The sequence below is a fragment of the Myotis brandtii genome, unplaced genomic scaffold (genome assembly GCF_000412655.1).
Source record: "Myotis brandtii unplaced genomic scaffold, ASM41265v1 scaffold191, whole genome shotgun sequence".
NCBI classification, from domain to species: Eukaryota; Metazoa; Chordata; class Mammalia; order Chiroptera; family Vespertilionidae; genus Myotis; species Myotis brandtii.
Window position 1 is genome coordinate 6970912 of NW_005357115.1, and position 20629 is coordinate 6991540.

At 39.7% G+C, this 20629-nt stretch overlaps 1 protein-coding gene across 1 annotated transcript in view; it reads right to left on the reverse strand.

The window, feature by feature from the left end:
- LOC102243919 (chromosome unknown open reading frame, human C2orf61) overlaps positions 1 to 20629 on the reverse strand; it is a 37061-nt gene that overhangs the window by 6722 nt on the left and 9710 nt on the right. The window contains 2 exon segments of the mRNA XM_005864803.2: positions 16076 to 16130; positions 16344 to 16408. Of these exon segments, the coding sequence (XP_005864865.1) occupies positions 16076 to 16130; positions 16344 to 16408 (120 nt within the window).

Sequence of the window (20629 nt, forward strand, 5' to 3'; positions counted from 1 at the left end):
TGACATGAAGTTTGAAGCTTGTTGTCAATACAACAAAATAGCATACATATCAAATCGCATATATATCAACATTTGTGTAACTCCATCTATTGAAAAAAAATCGCATTATTAACCAGTACACCTGGTAAATGAATATGAAAAAGGAATAAAAGAGAAAAGGAGGTAGGGAAAAAAGATAAAATGATCAAAACAGAAGACTGTATCCCTTATCATAGGTAAGGCTGGGCCACAAATTAACCAAGGGATTTGGCAAGACAAGCAGGCCCTCCGAGGATTCAGGAGCGGGGCTTCCCCATTCACTCCTGCGGGGGGCACAGCAGTGTAATTAGGGCTCCAAACTCAATGCAGGATTCAGGAGCGGGGCTTCCCCGTTCACTCCTGCGGGGGGGCACAGCAGTGTAATTAGGGCTCCAAACTCAATTACTGCACCATGAATGGAGTCTGTTATTAACAGCCAAGCACAAGTCTGATAACCAAGGGATGGATGCACCTCATAATTTTACAACTCATGGCAGAGAGATAAAAACAGTAATGTTTTCAAACACATGCATATGTGGGACGGAGACATTCTCTGTGCGGAGTGACCTCTGCACTCCCACTGGAGAAGTCTGAGCCACCCCACAAAGGCATAGAAAGCCAAGGGGATCTGGACAGGGACAGTCTGTGCAATGTCCCCTTCATTTGGCCTTAATAAGCACAGTACTCTCAAGCCCAGAGTGGTAGCTGGGCAAAAGCTGCTGCTGAATGTGCTACCACTGGCTGCATGCCTACGACAGCCCAGCTTCTGCAGGATGGCCTAGAAATGCCACCACCTATACCTCCCCTCCTACCCCCCAGCCTAATGTGCTTTCATTTCTAAGCTGCCAAGTCATGAGCTCCTTGGGAGTCCAGCTGCCTGGCTAGCGAAGCATTGATGTCTGCCTGCACTATCCAGCAGCCTCCCTGCATGGGCTTGGCCACCTGAGTTAAAAAAGACCAAGACTTGGGGCAAAAAGAAATGACTGGATGCTATTTGTCCCACATGTGTCAGATGAAATCTTCTAAGTGGGAACATTAGGGAAGTGGACACGGGCCCAAGCTCATATTCCAGAAGCCACAGGAATACTGTTCTAAATGAAAAGTGATGATCAGGTCAGAGTCCTGGGATGGGTGGGAAGCGTTTCCAGCAGGTCCTGGCTTCTGCCCCCGGGAGGACACGTGAGTGGGCAGAGCAGGAATGCAGGGAAGGGGACACTGGCCAGCAGGGCTCTGAATGCACGTCAAAGAGTGGGTCTCATTCAATGGAAGGGGTTTAAAACAAGAACTTGGAACTGTGCCCTACTCTTCCTTGTGGTTGGGGACTCTGCTCCCTCATTTACTGGAGATCACTGAGTGTGACCCAGAGTTTGGTCCACATAAGGTGGGATGCACCTCTTGCATAAATCGAATGGGTCACTTCTTAAACCTAGCTATTGTCACGGCCATGCTTTGGCAACTCTGGGTTTCCCGAAACGAAACCTTTCAGAGACCACTGACATTTGGTGCCAAGGGAGAACAGAACCGTCACCTTCCTTGAGTCTGCTGCCAAAAGCAACTACAGGAGCCCTTTTATAGTAGCCGCTCTTCTGCTTTGGGGCATGATTATATCTCAACCCTCCTGACAAGATGATAATATCTTTCTCTTCCCTTTAAAAAGTCCTATTTAATTGAGTTTCTACTTGAGGAGCTGTAGGGATTACACAGATGAATAAAATACTATCTTCAAGCTCAGAGTTCATAATCCAGTGAGGGACACAGGCAAAACCAAATAAAAACACCCCAAAAGAAGAAATAAGGTGTGAGGAGCTGGCAAGGTGCTGAGTGAGGACTGATTGAGCTGCCTGGCTCCAGGATTCTACGCCAGGCCCTGGTGGAACCAGCCTGTGCTAGCTACGTGTGATCTCGGGGGCCACAGGGTATTACAAGGGCAGGAGCTTTCCACTCACCGCAAAGGACTCGAATGCGAAGGCCCCACTGACTTTTCTGCAGTGCTCCTGGGTTCCCATCATACCATGAAGAAGCTTGACTCGTTTGGTTACAACCGCTTATGGCCAATGACACTATTACCATTATAGGCCTTTGGTAAGCCCTGCCATCCCCCCACCACACACACTCCTTCAGGGCTGAGAGAATGGAACTGGTTCATCCACACAGCACTGCTCAGGAAGGACAAGGTACCAGGTGCCTCTGAAAGACTGTGTGAGAGTAGATGAATTACAAGTTTGTATGTGTTGAATTATGTCCTTCCAAAATTCATAAATCCTGTGACTCTTTGTTCTGTTGAATACTAGTGTTTCCCCCCTCCCTTCTCCCCCCACCAAGTTCACAAGTCCTATGACTTTTGAATTCCCAGTAGCTCAGAATGTGACCTTATTTGGAAATAGGGTCATTCCAGATGTGATTAGTGAAGATGAGGTCATTAGGACGGGCCCTAAGCCAATATGAATGGGGCTCTTTATATAAAGGGGAATTTTGGACTCGGAGACACGTACACAGGGAAAACACCCCGTGAAGATGAAGGCAGAGATCTCTCGGAAGATTGCCAGCAAACCACTGGGAGCTATGAGAGGAGTGGGACAGAAGGAACCACATGGCTGGCACCTTGATCTTGGACTTCTAGATTCTAGAAGAGTGAAAAAAAAATCTATTTCTGTTGTTTAAGTCGCTCAGTTTGTGGGACTTAGTTACAGCAGCCCTAGCAATTAAATACACAAGTGTTCAGCCCATTTCTTCATTCAACTAATATATGTACAATGTGCCACACAATGTGCTGGGAATTGGGAATACAGCAGTATATAATTGTCTCCCAATATCCTTTCTCCTATTCCTTGGTATTAGAATAATTTTTAACTGGGCACATGTCTACCCAGAATAAAAACTAAATTTCCCAACCTCCCTTGCAGCTAGATGTGGCCACATGGCTAATTCCTGGCCAATAGGATGGAGATAGAAGAAGTGTATGCAAATTCCAAGGAGCATCTTTAAGGAGAGAGCTGCTTGTCCATCTTCCCAGCCCTCCTGCCTGCCAGCTTGTCCCATATTCTCGGCTCTCTGGGACCATGGGAATGGAAGCCATGCTTAGCAGAGCAGCACACCGGAATCTGATGCTGTGGAATGCCATCCCAAGCTGAAACCACCTACTGCAGGCAGTTTGTATGAGAGAAAATAATGTTCCTACCTTGTTTAAAATAGTCATGTGGGGTCCTTGTTACTGGCTTAATTGAAAAGATATATTCTCATGGAGATTACATTCTAACAGGGAATATATATACCTTACTAAAAAATATACTGACAAATGTGTGGAATATCACACAAAGGAACACATACAGTGCTATGGGAGAGCATGTAAGAGAGTAAACTGATCTGATCTGAGGGGCCTAAGAAGCCCCTTAAAGAAGTACATTTGAGCAGAAACTTAAAGAACGAGGAGGAGGAGGAGGAGGAGGAGGAAGAGGAAGAGGAAGAGGGGCTTGTAGGGTAAAAAGGCTGATAGGAGGGTTTGAGGAAGCAGTAATAGGAAAGGTTAGGGAAGGCCAAAGCAGGCAGGGAGCCTAGAGAGGAGGATGTTGTTCATTTTATTTTTTATTTATTTATTTTTTAAATATATTTTATTGATTTTTTACAGAGAGGAAGGGAGAGAGAGATAGAGAGTTAGAAACATCGATGAGAGAGAAACATCTATCAGCTGCCTCCTGCATACCTCCCACTGGGGATGTGCCCGCAACCAAGGTACATGCCCTTGACCGGAATCAAACCTGGGACCTTTTAGTCCGCAGGCTGACGCTCTATCCACTGAGTCAAACCGGTTATGGCAGGATGTTGTTCATTTTAACCCTGTAGTCAAATTCACTGCATCACAAACAATAAAATAAAATTTAAAGTGCATAGGCTCCTGTCAAAAATAGTTAGGAATGTAAAATTCAGCCTACTCTCTACAGTTAATCACTTTGTTGTTTTTTACATGTGTATTAACACTAAGGATGATTTTACAATTTAATTGCAGATGTACAATGGTCATTGTCACCCTTGTATTTCCAGTCTCCATAAGTCCTCAGTGTTCCGCAGCCTCCTCATCTGCAGGCAGGAGTGCGGGCTCAGAGGGCTCTCCATGGCTGGGCCCTGCTTGCTCCCCACCCCACTCTCCATCCTGACCTTGGGCACTGCCAGAGAGTTGCCCCATCCCTGCTGCCACCTCTAGCTCACATACCCATTCTCATTTGATCCTCACAACAGTGTAGGGAGATGCTATTACCTCCATTTCACAGATGAGAACGTGAGGTTCCGCGGGGTTAGAAACAAATGACTAAGCACCTCAGCTGAGGAGCCAGAGCCAGCTCCTGGCCCCCCTCCTCCCTGCTGGGAGGTGTCAGTATGTAGTTCTAAGCTTTTTATTTTTAATCACAGCTAAAGGGAACCTGGAATGAGCACACTGTCTGTCCCTAATGATCCTAGCACAAACAACTTTCAGTGAATCATACTTGGAGAGAAAGGGTCAGAAATAAAATGTATAGTCCCAAATGTATACATATAAAAAAACATAAGTGATATGCAACATAAACTGAAATTACTACATAGGATAATAAAAATGACCGCCCCCCGCCCCCCAAATTTGGTGAGAAGGGTTTGAGAGGAGGACCATATTGTGCAAAGAAGAAAACAGATGCCCTGCAAGGAGGGTAGAATCCTGTGTGGAGGTGGCACAGAGAGAAGCTGGCAGCTTCGGGGAATTCAGGAGGCAGGTGGCACGGTGTATCTGACTAAGGAAATTCCAGAACTCGGTAAATATTGGTCTACATCTTCAGAGGGAAAAAAAAGGGAAACATGCATGTTGGTGGGTGGGGTACAAGCAAATCTGTCAGGGGCCAAAATTATTCACATTTGTGAAATTAAGAATTGGCGTACCTCTGAAGTCTAGCTCGGTACTGTTAATTTCTGCTGAGACCGTGGCAGTCTCGGTTTCCAGGTATGGGCTGTGTGGGTGGGGCAACACTGAGTCATCACAAACCTGCCCACCCTAGAAATGTAGCTTCTATAGAAATGCATGTGCCAGGGACCACCAGGTAATTTAGAATTGCCACAGGTGTTTACTGGCCCATCCTCCCTTTTTTTTACATGACCCTGGGAGCAGAAGGGGCGCCACCATAATTAGAAATCTGAGGTGGTATTTCTGCCTGGGACCTGCCAGTCCAGCTGGCACCCCCCTACTCCTGGTCACAGCAAGTGGTCCAAGGTCAGGCACAGGACCACCAACTGGCCAATCAGAAGAACCTGCCTTATAGCAGCCGGGGCTGCTGGAGGTGGTCTTGCCCAGCTCATGAAGAGACCATGTCCAAAGGATGGAGAAAGGTAAATCAGTGGCCAACATGCCCAAGGCTATGTGCATCAATAAATTCCACCCCACCTTTATGTTTGTACTAGAGGCCTGGTGCATGAATTCGTGCACATTGAGAGGAAATTAATTAGAAGAAATATTTTAATATCGCTATTTGACCTTTCTCTATACTAGAAGTGTCAACCAAAATCACAATCGACAATGACAGATCGAAACACACACACATGCAATTGGTGCCAGCAAGAGCTTTATATATATAGATAAACTTGCTTAATTAGACCTGCTTTCTGATTTAGCTAAACTTTTTCCAGCCCAGTGAAGCACCCCAACTTCTCTTTCAGGTAATTGTCAGCAATACAGTAGTAAATATCAACACGAAGCAGATTATTATTGTAGATCACACAGGGAGAAAAAAGGGCAAAATATTTAACTGTGTTTGACTATATTCTGCACAGTGAGAAAACCTGAAGTCATTTTCAAGGTCCCCATTTCTTACTTCTTTTCAATCAGGTCAAGTTTCTAAGCTTTCTAAATCTCCGTTTTTCTGTCTAATGAAAAGAAAATAGGATTCCACCAAGTCTCCTATCTACCTACTCTAGGACTTTTGTGAGGATCAAATGAGATGAGGCATGGGAAAATGCTTCACAGACATTTGGTTAAAATGTAAAATGTTTGCACCTGGCTATAAAGCAAGTCATGTTTCTGGGCTGAAGAAACTGCAAGGCGGCTAGTCACTAGGGAGAGGAAACCAGGCATTGCTACATGATGTCATTACCCAGCACCCACAGAACTGTTTTCAGGGCTGGGCTGGGCTATGGGCTGCATTGTGCACCATGGGGTCTCAGCAGCGTTGGCTGCGATTTGGTGGGCTGTTGCTCCAGGGTGGTGGCAGGGCCTGTGTCCCACTTGGGGGAAGCCAAATGTTGCTTTGTAGGTGCCAGGTCCACAGTGCCGTTTCTCTGTAAATGGTCAGTGCATGTCACGGCAGCTCCTGCGCTGAGCTCCTGTCCCCTGGTGGTCAGTGTGCGTCATAGTGACCAGTCAGACGGTCGGACACTTAGCATATTAGCCTTTAATATATATAGATTCTTTGCTTAAGCTAATTGGGTTGGGTTTCTGTCACTTGCCACTGACTAAAATCCTAATATATTCTTTTTTCTATTTCCAGTCAAGATATTGTTATAAGAAAGGAGTGTAGCGCCCAGCTGGTGTGGCTCAGTGGTTGAGTGTCAACCTATATGACCCAGGAGGTCACAGTTTGATTCTTAGTCAGAGCACATCCCCAGGCTGTGGGCTTGATCCCCAGTGTGGGGCATGCAGGAGGCAGCCAATCAATGATTCTCACACATCATGTTTCTATCTCTCTCTCCCTCTCCCTTCCTCTCTGAAATCAATTTTTTAAAAATAAAATTAAATAAATAAAAAAGAAGTGCAGGAAATTCCTCACACTCACAGCCAGGCAGGGATCTATGACTGCTGATGTTAATAGCATTGGAAAATTTGCACAACTTTTTGAAAAAGAAAAATTGCCAGGGTATCTTTTTCTTAAAAATCCTAGTACATCTGTAGCTGTATTTGAAAGCTTGTATTTTTCCAAAAATGGTACCTACAATCAAACTCATCTTTGAGGACACTGAGACTGAGACCTGTTTTCATTATCTTAACTTTCAGATTCCATTCAATTTGTGTTTGGCATTATGCAAGCTGACCAAGTTTATTAATTATTTTTCTGCTCTTCATGAAATTTTAAATTATCAGCTTAGTTTCTTTTTGTAGTTCATTTTTTAAGTATAGTTAGTATACAATATTACATTAGTTATATTAGTTTCAGGTATATAGTATAGTGATTCAACATTTTTATACCCTACAATGTGATCACCATACTAAGTCTAGTAGTCATCTGTCACCATGTAAACTTATCACAATATTATTGACTATAGTCCCCTTCACCTTTTTCACCCATCCTCTAACCCCGCTCTACCAACCATCCCTTTGATCTCTGTTTATGAGGGGGGTTTTTGTCTTATTTGTTTGTTGTTGGTTTTTTTTTAGATTCCACATATAAGTGAAATTATACAGTATTTGTCTTTCTCTGTCTGACTTATTTCACTTAGCATAATACCATCTAGATCCATCCATGTTATCACAAATGACAAGATTTCATTCTTTCTTTAATTGCTGCAAAATATCCCATTGTATGTATATACTAAATCTTCTTTATCCCTTTATCTATCGATGAACACTTAGGTTGATTCCGTATCTTGACTTTTATAAATAATGCTGCAATGAATATAGGGTGCATATCTCTTTTCGAATTAGTGTTTTTCTTTTCTTCAGATAAATACCCAGAAGTGGAATTGTTGGGTCACATGTTAGATCTATTTTAAGTTTTTTTAGGAATCTTCCTACTGTTTCCATAGTGGCTCCATCAATTTGCAGACCCATCAACAGTGCACAAGGGTTCCCTTTACTCCACATCCTTGACAACACATGTTATTTGTTGACTTTATAATAGCCATCTTAGCTGGAGTGAGGTGGTATCTCATTGTGGTTTGATTCGCATTTCCCTGATGATTGATGAGGTTGAGCATCTTTTCATAAGGCTATCTATATGTCCTCTTTGGAGAAATAGCTCTTCATATCCCCTGCCCATTTTTTTATCGGGTAGTTTATTTTTTTGTTATAGAGCTGAATGAGTTCTCTATATATTTTGGATATCAACTCTTTGATTGGATGTATCATTTGTGAATATCTTGTCCCATTCAGTAGGTCGTCTTTTTGTCTGTTTGATGGCTTCCTTCGCTGTGCAGAAGTTTTTCAGTTTGATGAAGTCTCATTTGTTTATTTTCGCTTTTGTTTCCCTTTATCAGCTTAGTTTTTAATTAAACTAATTCCTTCAATGCAAAAACAGCTGAAAGAATGCTAGTTTTAATGCAAAGAGTATGCCACAGATACCATATCCCTTTTCAAACCTCTACTATTAAACATGACTAAAACAGACAAATCACATAATGCCTTATTCTTTATAGGCTTGTCAGATTTTAAGAAGTACAAAAACATCATAAAATATTTCTGAAATCAAGTAAAAGAAACCCATTTTCATTTGACATTGTAAGATTTTATTCCTACCATCAGGAAAGATGTGCACATCTCATTTTTCACTTTATGTACAACTGTGAGAAATAATAACTAAAGAATCTGCTCAGCAAATCACTGGAAGCCCAGAATCATATGACCGACTGATTCCCAATTAAGTAGTAGTAAGTGGCACTATTTTTATTTTAGTAACAAAATATTTTTATGTTGACCATTTTGATGGCTCTTTTCCTCAAACATTGTCTACTTCCTGATTTTTTAAAAATTGGGTTTTGAAAAATTATAAAAGAAATGGAAAGAGAGAAACAAAGTAAACAACTACCCTTAATCACAGCACCTCAGCATAGCCACTAATAGCATTTTGGTGCATTTCCTGTTTGTTATACTCATAATTTTTCTTATATTATTTTAATCATAATATACACACCAATTTGTATCCTGAATTTTTCATTATATTTTAGATCACAAACATTTTTGCTGCTATTTCATGATTTTAACAATTGTTTCAATGATTGTAAAATATTCGTTTAAGTGTATACACAAAATTCTTTTTTAATTATTTCCCTTCTAGCCCTAACCGGTTTGGCTCAGTGGATAGAGCGTCAGCCTGCGGACTGAAAGGTCTCAGATTCGATTCCGGTCAAGGGCATGTACCTTGGTTGAGGGCACATCCCCAGTGGGGGGTGTGCAGGAGGTAGCTGATCGATGTTTCTCTCTCATCAATGTTTCTAGCTCTTTATACCTCTCCCTTCCTCTCTGTAAAAAATCAATAAAATATATTTTTTTAAAAAAATTATTTCCCTTCTATTTGATATTAAATTGTGGCTATTGCTATCTTACTATTATAAATAATCCCTTGATGATATCTTTGTATAGATGAATAGTTCTGCATATAATATTATTACATTAGGAGGATTTGCTCCAAATGGAATTGGTGGGCTAAAAGATATAAATAGTTTTTATAGCTCAATACATACTGTGAAACTGTTTTTCAAGGGATTGTGTTAGTGTATACTCCCACCAGCAATTAGATAAGATAAGCACTAAGTCTCTATAGTTCACTGCCAAGTAGATATTGGAGAGAAAAAAAAGATTTAGAAAAATAAAAATAAAATCTTCCTTACTCTTCTAAATCACATCACCAGCCCCATTTGAGTGGCTCAGATGGATAGAATGTCATCCCATACACCAAAAAGATTGTGGGTTCGATTCCTGGTCAGGGCACAGACCTAGGTTGCAGGTTCAATCCCTGGTTGGTGCATAGGGGAAACAACCAATCAATGAATCAATGTTTCTCTCTCCTCTCTCTCCTTCTCTCTCTATAAAAGTCAATCAAACATATTCTCGAGTGAGTACTATACATACATATATACATACATAAACAAATAAATAAATAACATCACTTGTGGCCCCTATATGTTCAAAGAAATTATGCAGAATATCTGATATCCTTCTTACTGACATTTTCAAAGACATTCAGTAGGGAACAACATTTATGTAATTTGTTGGTAGATCTGGAGACTTTTTGGGTCATTTCTAAAAGCAGTTAAATTAATTAAAGGGAGGGCAAGAGGAAGAAAATCCACAAATGACAAGCTTTATTTTGTTCAATCTGATTGCATAAGAATGACTAAGATTTGTTACAGTTTGCTTTCTCTCTTTAAAAAATAAAAATAAAAAAGTCCTGCTACGAGGACTGGACCTCTGGGTCTTGGCATTTGTAGGGCTTGGTCATTATAAAGGTGCTAAGAGGGGATGGTGGCTGTAGAAGTTCCCGATACAATTTTTTTCCGTAGGTGCAAAAAGGCCCTTTTTACTTAGGGTAGAACATGTGCTCTGGCATCTGTCCCCAAATACTTAGTCTTTCTTATGGGCAAAGCAATTATGCTGATCAATAACTGAAATAGCCAATAAGTACACCACCTTACATTGGTAATTTGAAGATTAAAAACTGTTTTCCAACCAGACAAATCCCTCACCAACTGCTTCTGCCGAGAGCCACCTACACTTCAGGGACAAAATGTAATTCACCAACTGAATCCCTGACAAACAAGAAGGCTGTGTTTTTTAACAAGTGAAAATGGCTCCTGAGAGGCACCTAGGATCCTAGAGGATTTTCAGATTAAAAGTTAATGTACTTTTTATGACTGACAAATCGTGTAGTAATCTGCTATGCCTTTACATGGTCATCCAGTCCTTTTTTAATAGACTGCTCCTGGAGATTTTATGCATAAATGATTAAATTTCAATGAGCTAGTTTTCACGGATGATGGAAAGAAAGGAGGATGAGATATGCACCTGTATGTATCCATCTTTTATAACCTGCTCGTTCTCAGAACGGTTTAAAGTGACTCGGTGAATGTCTCTAGGCCGTGCTATGTTGCACCAGATCCACAGGTCAGATTTCTGGTGATTGTAGGTTTCAGGTATAGCAGCAATGAGACAACCTGTCCCAAGTCAATAGGGCTCAAATGACACCACGACCTTACCAGGCAACTATAACACAAAACACACCTCGGAAGAATTAGTCACACATTTTTTCTTTTTCTTTTAAATATATTTTTATTGATTTCAGAGAGGAAGGGAGAGGGAGAGATAAAAACATCAATGATGAGAGAGAATCACTGATTGGCTGCCTCCTTGCACACCCCACACTGGGGATAGAGCTCACAAACCAAGCATGTGCCCTGACTGGGAATCGAACTGTGACCTCCTGGTTCATAGGTCGACATTCAACCACTGTGCCACACTGGCTGGGCCATCACAAATTTTTTTCAAAATCAAAATGTCAAGTCCTGACCAATATAGCTCAGTTGGTTGGAGCTCAGTTGGACCAACCAACTGAGCCACACTGGCCAGAGCTGTTTCATATTTTTAAGAGCATACATGCAGCACAGTATTCATTAGAATAAACTAGACTGATTCATTTACAAAACTAGCACTCTTAGAAACATCTTTCATACACATGTCTTAGGCACACATGTCTTTGAATAGGCTCTAAATAGCCTAAGACAACTATTTTTAAGTCTTGGCTATTCTTCTGACAATTATTTTCTTATCACTAAATAGTATGTGCATTTTGTAATTTCTTAGTTGACATTTTAGCCATTATCTATTGGTGACCTCTTAGAATAAATGAAGAAATATCTCTTGCTCTTTCTCCTGCTCATCCAATCAAAAAGTACATTTTAAATCAATGTTTCCTAAATAACTTATTCCTTGCAGAGCCAACGTACATAACATGATTTCTTGTTTGGACAGTCTTTTGTTTTACCTGGAGTCAATTGGTGACTTGTTTTTTCACTTGCATATTTTGCTATACATATTTTCTTAATTGTTCTTGAGTGCTTTTTCCTGTAGGAACATTCTTTCTGGAGTTCTTCCAGTTTCTTTCTTAGTGTGGATTGTTTTCTCTCTCAGCCTGCTGTACAGTGGGCCTGTTACAGGACAGGGGATCTGGCCCTGAGCTGGTTTGCCAAGGGCCGGCAGGTAGTGTGTGGGTTCTTGACTTTGTGCAGGAAAGATTTCATAAGACAAGTCCAAGTGACTTTGAGGGTACATTTATTAAAGTTGGGGACAGTGAAATAAGAAAGGCCTTAGCATAGAAGAAGCAACAGGAGAGCCTAGGTTGGGCTGCTTTAGCTCACTGGGAAGTCAGAGAAAAGAGCCCTGGAGATAGGGTCAGGGGATTAGTCCAGGGCGAGCTGCTGCTGCTTCCCTGGTTACAAGTCCTGTGGGGTCCCTGAGAATTTAGGAGATGCGTGTTTGTGGGGGAAGAAGATGGGCAAGAGCAAAGGCATGGGTGTGCTCCCGGGAGGGAAAGTGAGCACTGGGTTTTTTGTCTTTAGGGTTTTTATCTCTCCCTTGCAAGTGGGAATCTTAGGGGAGATCTCAAGGGAGGCTTTCAGCAGAATATTCATCAGTTTTCCAGGTGTGCTCTTTCAGGCTCATGGGCTCTACTGATTGGTCAGCGCCAGCGCTGGGGGTCATTGGTCATTGCAGCTGGTCCTAGAGTTGCCCACCTGGTTTTGCTACTTTTCTGGGCCTAGAGCTGGAATACAACTGAGGCCTAGATGTTATCCCTAGGGAGGTATTTGGCTGTAAATTGCTCGGCCAGTTTGTTAAGCTGTCTCATTTTCCCCATTCCACTTGCCAAGAAGTTTTCCTAGCTTCATACTATCCGGCCTCACTCTATACCTCCTAATAACTGTGTGAACTCGGACAATTAACTTCCATTTCCCAATTTATCAAATAGAGATAATAAATACCACCCCATCAAGTTGCTGTGAGAATTAAATGAAACAGGATATGTCTGTCACAGAGCACCGTGTCAGGCACCAGAAAACACTTGATGCATTATCATTGAAGCCGACCTCAGCAGTAGTAGATTTATAAAGTTTCTTTCGGTTCTAAGAGCCCTTAACAGTTCTGTGACTATGATTTTAATTTTTAAAACCATTAAACTGAATGATAAAGTCAATCAAATGAGTTTTTCAGATAAAGGCTTAAAATGGCCTAAGGATTATTGCATTTATCTCAAGAACAAGCACATCTCCCACTGCTGGGATCGAAGGAGTTTGCTCTCTGAGTTTACAAATTTGTGGCTCTAAACCAAACCCATAAGTCTGCTCTGGGAATGCATGTTTAGGACAGACATGAATCACAGCCCTGGGCTACTTCTTTATCTTAGAATATTTTAGTAATCTTTTCACCTTGTTGAAGGACAGGATGTTCCAAATCAGTGAATCACTTTTATACATAAAATGGAATGGATGAGGTGATATCAATGAAAATGGTGGAATAAGGATCTCCAAAAATCTTCTCCTCCATAAAAGCAATGAGTACAAAAGCAAAATTTGTCAGAATCAATTGCCTTGTGCCATTTCCCATACCAGGTCGCTTATCTTGCAGGATGCCTAACCTAACTTGTTAATAAATTGTTTTAATTGCATTTCTCTTTACTAAGAGTATAAACAAATCCTTATTAACTCATGGCATCCATTTAAAATGTGTAATTCAAAGAAAATACAATATCACCCAGTGGGGAAAAAACTGGTGTCTCAACTGCTTGCTGCCAAAGCCGACTGCACAATGCATTTATAACTATCTCCTTCCCCCCACACATACACACCTGTACACACCTGTACACACACAGAGAGCCAAGAGAAGAGACAATGGCCAACACAGATAACATATTTTCGAAGATGTGAAGCAGTTAGGAGGAATAGAACCTGACGTGGAGCAGGCTGATTTGCTCCACAGAACCTAAGAGAAGCTCAGGAATTTTAGGCATCAGGCACCTGTGAGATGGAGGTGAGAGTGGAGCTGAAAACAGGATTTGTTGATCGTCTTCTCCCAAGTCCCTTTACCTCATCCCCAGCAGTCAGGTAGCTACCCACCCCACATCCCTGTAGGAAACAGAAGGTTTCATTTAAGGGGAGACTGTGCCAGAGATCTGGACTCAGGAGCCCCAGGCACTGTGAGGACAGGGGCCTTTACTGAAGACAAGAATTGAGTGAACGAAACCTTACATATGGTGAGACCTCTAACCCTTCTCCCATTCTGTTCCCAGAACTGGCAACTGGCTTACACCTCAGGCAGGAGGCTAAGGAGTCATTTTGAAGCAACTGATGGGTCCAAGAGAAAAGGCCTACAGATATAAGCAATTATGGGCTACGAAAATTAAAACCCAGGCCCTCATCACATCCATCTACTGTGAAATCCACCTGGAAACAATCCCCACCTTATTAGTTTCTGGTGGTTGCTGCAACAAATTACCATCTATCTGGTGGCTTAAAACAACAGAATTTTATTCTCTCAAAGTTCTGGAGGCCAGATATCCAAAATCAGTTTCCCTGGGCCAAAGGCAAGGTGTGGCAGGGCCATGTTACCTCTGGAGACTCCAGGGGAGAATCCATTCTCTGCCTCTTCTAGTTGCTGGTGGCGGCTGCCTTCCTTGGCTTGTAGCCACATCACACCAATCTCTGCCTCCATGGTCAACATTGCTTTCTTCTCTTTCCTCAAATCTCCCTCTACCTACCTTTTATAAGGATACTTGTGATTGCATTTAGGGCCCACGAGATAATCCAGGATAATTTCTCCATCTCAAGATCCTTAACATAATCATATCTGCAAAGTTTCTGCCCTATAAGGTAATATTCACAGATGCTGGGGATTTGGACATCTTTGGGAGCCATTATTTAGTCCATCACACCACCCACATACAGCAAGTTTTCAATCAGCCTTTTAGTTTCTCACACTTTAGTGTTAGTGACATCAAAACTTTTTTACCTTTGTTGGATATCTGAGTTTCTTGCTTTATGAATTATCTATTTGTGGCTTTATCTGTTTTACAATCTACTGGTGTTTTTCCCAGAGATTAAGAGAATTTTAGATAAGGTCACCAGTAACTCTCTATCTGCCATGCATGTTGAACATACTTCTAATTGGCATTTACCTATTAACTTGTTTACAGTTTGTTTTCTAAAATATATAAAAAATATATTAAAATGTTATATAATCTGATATATTTCTTTTCCTTTGTACTTCATCCATGCTATTATGTCAGAAAATCTGCCTTATCCTAAAATTAGATATATGCTAATATATTTTCTCCTGGTTTTATGGTTTCAAAATTATTTAATTATTTAATCAATATGGAATTTATTTTAATATGTGGTAGACAGACTCTAACATGTTTTTTCCAAGTTATTTAACAATTTTCTAACACAAAATGTCTCTTCCTTTCCCTATGGATTTCTCCTATCATCTTTCTCAAATATATAAATCTTCTATATCCTAGTGTCTGTTTCTGAGCTCGGTTCAGTTATCTTAATTACTCTTTCAGATGTTTTCTGTATGTCTCCTCCCCTTACCCCCAAGTTTCTAGTTACAAATAAATAACTATAGTCCATCACATTGTTTCAAAAGAATTTCATATTTTCTTATCTTTCTAAAGTTTTTATAATTATTTCTTTTTTGGCATTCTACTGGTTACTTATCTGAAAGAGTTCATTTTTATCATAATTCATGTATATGTATTTGGAAATTTTTAGAAACATTTTCACATTTTTTAAAGAAAAGAACCTAGAGATACTTTTTCTTTTTGTTGCTAATAGAATGAGCTATTTGAATATCTCTGATGACTTTATTACTTAGTTAACTCAACAAATACTAGGTGTCAGTCATTTTTCTAGGTACTGGGTATACAGGACAAAAACAAACAACTATCTCCACCTTCATGAAACTTACATTCTAGTAAGGGAGACAGATAAAAACAGGATAGGTCAAACTTTAATGTAGTCAGTGTACCAGCCAGTGATGAGTGCTATGGAGAAAAATAAATAGAGGAAGGGGGACAGGAAATTCTGAACAGGAGACTAGAGATGACCTCACTGAGGTGATGTGAGTCAAGACCTAAAAAAGTAAATTGACACAAATAGCTAACTTACATTTGAAATCCCTAGCGTTGCTTCGGATATACTTTATGTATATTTAAAATCAATGATATAATCATTCATTGCTTATCTACTCCAATGAGCAAAACGTTAATCTTGATATATCAAAAGGAATCATTGCATATTTTAAACATCAAATTCACCATGAGTTAAGTGTCTACAATGTACTTACAGGAATGAAGTAGGCTGATGGAAATCTTTGAACTGTAGAACGAAATACGAAGCTCCTATATTTAAAAAAAATAGATATGATTTCCTAAATTTATTTTTTAATGTGAGGATCTTTGTTAATTTATTCCCTATCTCTCATTAAATATTTAAGAATGCTAATCATAATGGGCATAAATGAGGTTCAAAAGCCATTAGTATTGATTGTTAAGTCTGTATATAGAAAGGCATTAGTGAAACGATTAAAAGTAACTTTATAAGTGTATAATTACCTGGAAGCATACTTGGGAACTGGCGCAGGAAGTACATTGTATTGTCCTGGTGAAAGCTTAACTGACTATACAGAATGGACAGGACACCAATAATAGATTAATAAAAGGTCTTAAACTCACTTTATCTTATTATCTGTCATTTATTTTATGAGCACACAACATTATGTAATTTATTCTTTATTTTAACAGTGGAAATGGCATATTTTCAAAGGTAGAGCTTCAAAACATTCCACAGATATTCACATTTCAAAAACTCTTAGAATGAATCAATAAATTCAGTCAAGTTGCAGGTATCTGAACAAGAAATTAAGAAAACAATCTTATTTGCAATAGAATCAAACACAATAAAACACTTAGAAATAAATTTACCTAAGGCAGTGAAAGATCTGTACACTGAAAACTATAAGAAAGAAATTGAAGCCCAGCCAGTGTTGCTCAGTGGTTGAGCATCAACTCAGAAACAACATATTGTTGGTTCAATTCCTGGTTAGGGCAAATGCCCAGGCTGCAGGCTCGATCCCCAGTGAGGGTGCAGCCAGGAGGCAGTCAATTGATGATGTTCCTCTCTCATCAATGTTTCTCTTTCCCTTCCTCTTTCTAAAAAAAATCAATAAAAACATATTAAAACAAAGAAAAACAGATACAAATAAATGGAAAGATATCCCCATGTTCATGGATGAGAAGAATTAATACTACTCAAAGCAATGTATAAACTCAATAACATCCCTATAAAAATTCCAATAGCACCCAATCAGTGTGGCTCAGTGCTTGAGCATCAACCCATGAACCAGGAAGTCACAGTTCCATTCCCAGTCAGGGCGCATGCCTAGGTTGTGGGCTCGATACCCAGTGTGGGGCGTGTAGGAGGCAGCCAATCAATGATTCTCTCTCAACATTGATGTTTTTATCTCTCTCTCCCTCTCCTTTCCTCTCTGAAATCAATAAAAATATATTTTAAAAAATTCCAATAGCATGTTTCACAGATACAGAAAAATAATCCTAAAAATTTATATAGAACCACAAAAGAGCTTTAAGTCAAAGCAATCTTGAGAAAGAAAAAAAAAAGCTGAAGGCATCACACTTCCTGATTTCAAACTATATTACAAAACTATAGTCATAAAAACAGTATGGTATTAGCATAAAAACAAATACATAGACCAATGCAACAGAATGAAAACTCCCCCCTGCCCCCAAAGAAACATCCATGCATACACAATCAACTTATCTTGGCAAGGGCACCAAGAATTCACCATGGGGGAAAGAATAGTCTCTTCAATAAATTGTATTGGGAAAACAGGATATCCACATGCAAAAGAATAAAATTAAACCCCTATCTTATATCACTCATAAAAATTGACTCAAGAAGGACTGAATACTTAAATGTAAAACTTGAAGCTACTAAACTCCTAGAAGAAAACATAGGGAAAACTCTTTGACATTAGTCTCAGCAATAATTTTTTTTAATATGACACTAAAAAGAGAAAAATAATGCTAATGCATCAAAAGCAAAAATAAAGCAGTAGGAAGACATCAAACTAAAAAGCTTCTGCATAGGCAAGGAAACAATCAACAAAGTAAAAAGGCAACGTAAGCAATGGGAGAAAGTATTTACAAACCATGCATCTGATAAGGTTTTAATATCTAAAATATATAAGGAACTCATACAACTCAATAACCAAAAAATAATCCGATTAAATTGGGCAAAAGACCTGAATAGATATTTTTTTCAAAGAAAACATACAAATACCCAACAGTTACATGAAAAGGTGCTGAAACACCACTAATCATCAAGGAATGCAAATCAAAACCACAATGGGATGTCACCTCACAACTGTTAGGATGGCTATTATAAAAAAGACAAGCGATAACAAGTATTGGTGAGGATGTAGAGAAAAGGGAACCCTTGTGCACTGTTGGTGGAAATGTAAAATGGTACAGACATTATGAAAAAAAGGCTCCTTGAAATATTAAAACTAGAAGAATTACCATACGATCTTGCAATTCCACTTCTGAGTATATATCCAAAGGAAACAAAATCAGTATCTGGAAGAGACATCTGCACTCCCACGCTCAGTGCAGCATTATTCACAGTGGCTAAGCTATGTAAACAACCTAAGTGTCCCTTGATGCATGAATGGAAAAGAAAATGTGATATATAAATAACTGAAAAATATATTTCGATAATTCAGCATAAAAATGGAAGGAAATCCTGCCTTTTGCAACAACATGCATAATGCTAAGTGAAATAAGCCAGACAGAGAAAGACAAATACTGTTTTGTATCACTTATACGTGGAATCCAGAAAGCCTGTACTAGAAAGCCTGTACTCCTGACTAGAGAGCCTGTACTCCTGAAGGAATAGAATGGTGGTTGCCAGGGGCTAGGGTGGAGATGGGGGGTTGGTCAAAGTGTACAAAATTTCAGTTATAAGCTAAATAAGTTCTGGGGATACAAGGTACAGCATGGTAACAATAGTTAATAATACTGTATTCGTATACTTGAAATTTGCTAAGAGAATAGAGCTTATATGTTCTCATCCATACACATAAAGATAACAATGTGAGGTGATGGATATGGTAATCAACTTGATTGTGGTAACCATTTCACAATATATTCACAATCAAATCATCATGTTGTACACCTCAAATACATATAATTTTGTCAATTATACATCTGTAAAACTGGGGGGAGATAAATAAACCCAACTGGGTGATCTGAAGGTGGTAAAGACAAAGAGATTTGAGGGTTTTAAGGAAGAGGAACTTCCTAGAGGGGAGCCAGGAAGGTATTCTAAGGAGAAACATTGCAGAAGAGACTGTCTCTCTGCCCATTGTCAAACTTGCTGCAAAACTACCTGGTGGCTCCATCATCCCTGGGTTATGGATTTTAGCTCAGAGGTGCATGAGTAAGGGAGTAGAAGGACCTGGTAAGCACAGAGCTTGGGATATGTAAAGGAAGGGAAGGAGAGGAGGAAGCCGAATGAGAAGCCAGGAAGACTGACCCAACCTCCAGAACTCCTATTGAAGGAGCTGGTAGGAAGCAATTATATTATAAAATTCTAGGAAGAATCTTTCCCAAAGTGAGCAATCTACTCCCTACCCTCTATTATTTTAAAATCAGATTTTAAAATGCAATGCTGCCTTTTTAAATTTTATCTTTATTGTTGAAAGTATTACATATGTCCCCACTGACCTCTTCTAGCTTGCCCCCACTGCCCATCCCCTCCAGCCCCAACCCCGACCCCAGGCCTTCAAAATAAGGCATCCATATGCTGGCATTCTATGCCCCATGGAAGCTCAGATAATACAGTTCACCCTGTTGCTTTCATTCACATATTAGTACCCATTTCGAGTGTATAGGCAGATGTTGTCGATACACTGACAATAGCAGTAAATACAAATTTTATGATAAAATGCACACATTGTCCTGATGCACCTGTGCCTTGTTCATTGTTCACTTGACATTAAATAAACACCCAGGAAACAAGGGTATTATTTATTATTCTAGTGTGGAAGCAGGAAAATGTATTTTAAGCAGGGGGCTTTGGGGGCTGCAACATCCTATTTCTTGACTTTGATGATGGTTATATGGGTGTTTGCTTTCTATTTACTTTAAATAATGCATGTATGCTTTATATGCTTGCTCTTGCATGCTCGCTTACTCTCTTATATACATATACACACATACTCAGAAGGAGAAAGAAGAAAGAGAATTGAAAAGTGAAGAAGAAAAAAACACCCTTAAAGCAGCTGTTTATCTATGTATACTCAGCAATCACATAGAGTTTCTATAAAAAAGTACTTATGGAAAAACTCAGACAGCACTAGATTAGAAAGGAATATTGGTTCCCTGTAGCTTCTGTATTTGTCTTACTTTACTTGGCTTGGCCATTCTTTGCTATTTAATATTACTGAGAGAGGGCTTTTTTTCCATAAAGTTGTGAATAGTCAGCTGCCTTATGTAAAAGACTGTTTCTCTGCACATTGTTGCAAACTATTCTGGGTGGTTCCACTGTTCTTGGAGATTTTTAATATACATATATATTTTCCTAATTCCTACAGATGCATGTCACTTTTCATTTGTAATGAGGCGCAAAGAATCTAGACAATGTGCTCATAAAAATACCTGATTCTAGTTAATGTTTCAGTCCATGTAGATTAGGCACTCAGAAATCTTGCAATAGCTTGTAGCCATACAATATGACAGGATGATATTAGTGTGGATACTTCATTCAGTTCTGTTGTACCAACACCATCAAGGTCAGAATAAGTGAAAAAATCCAACCC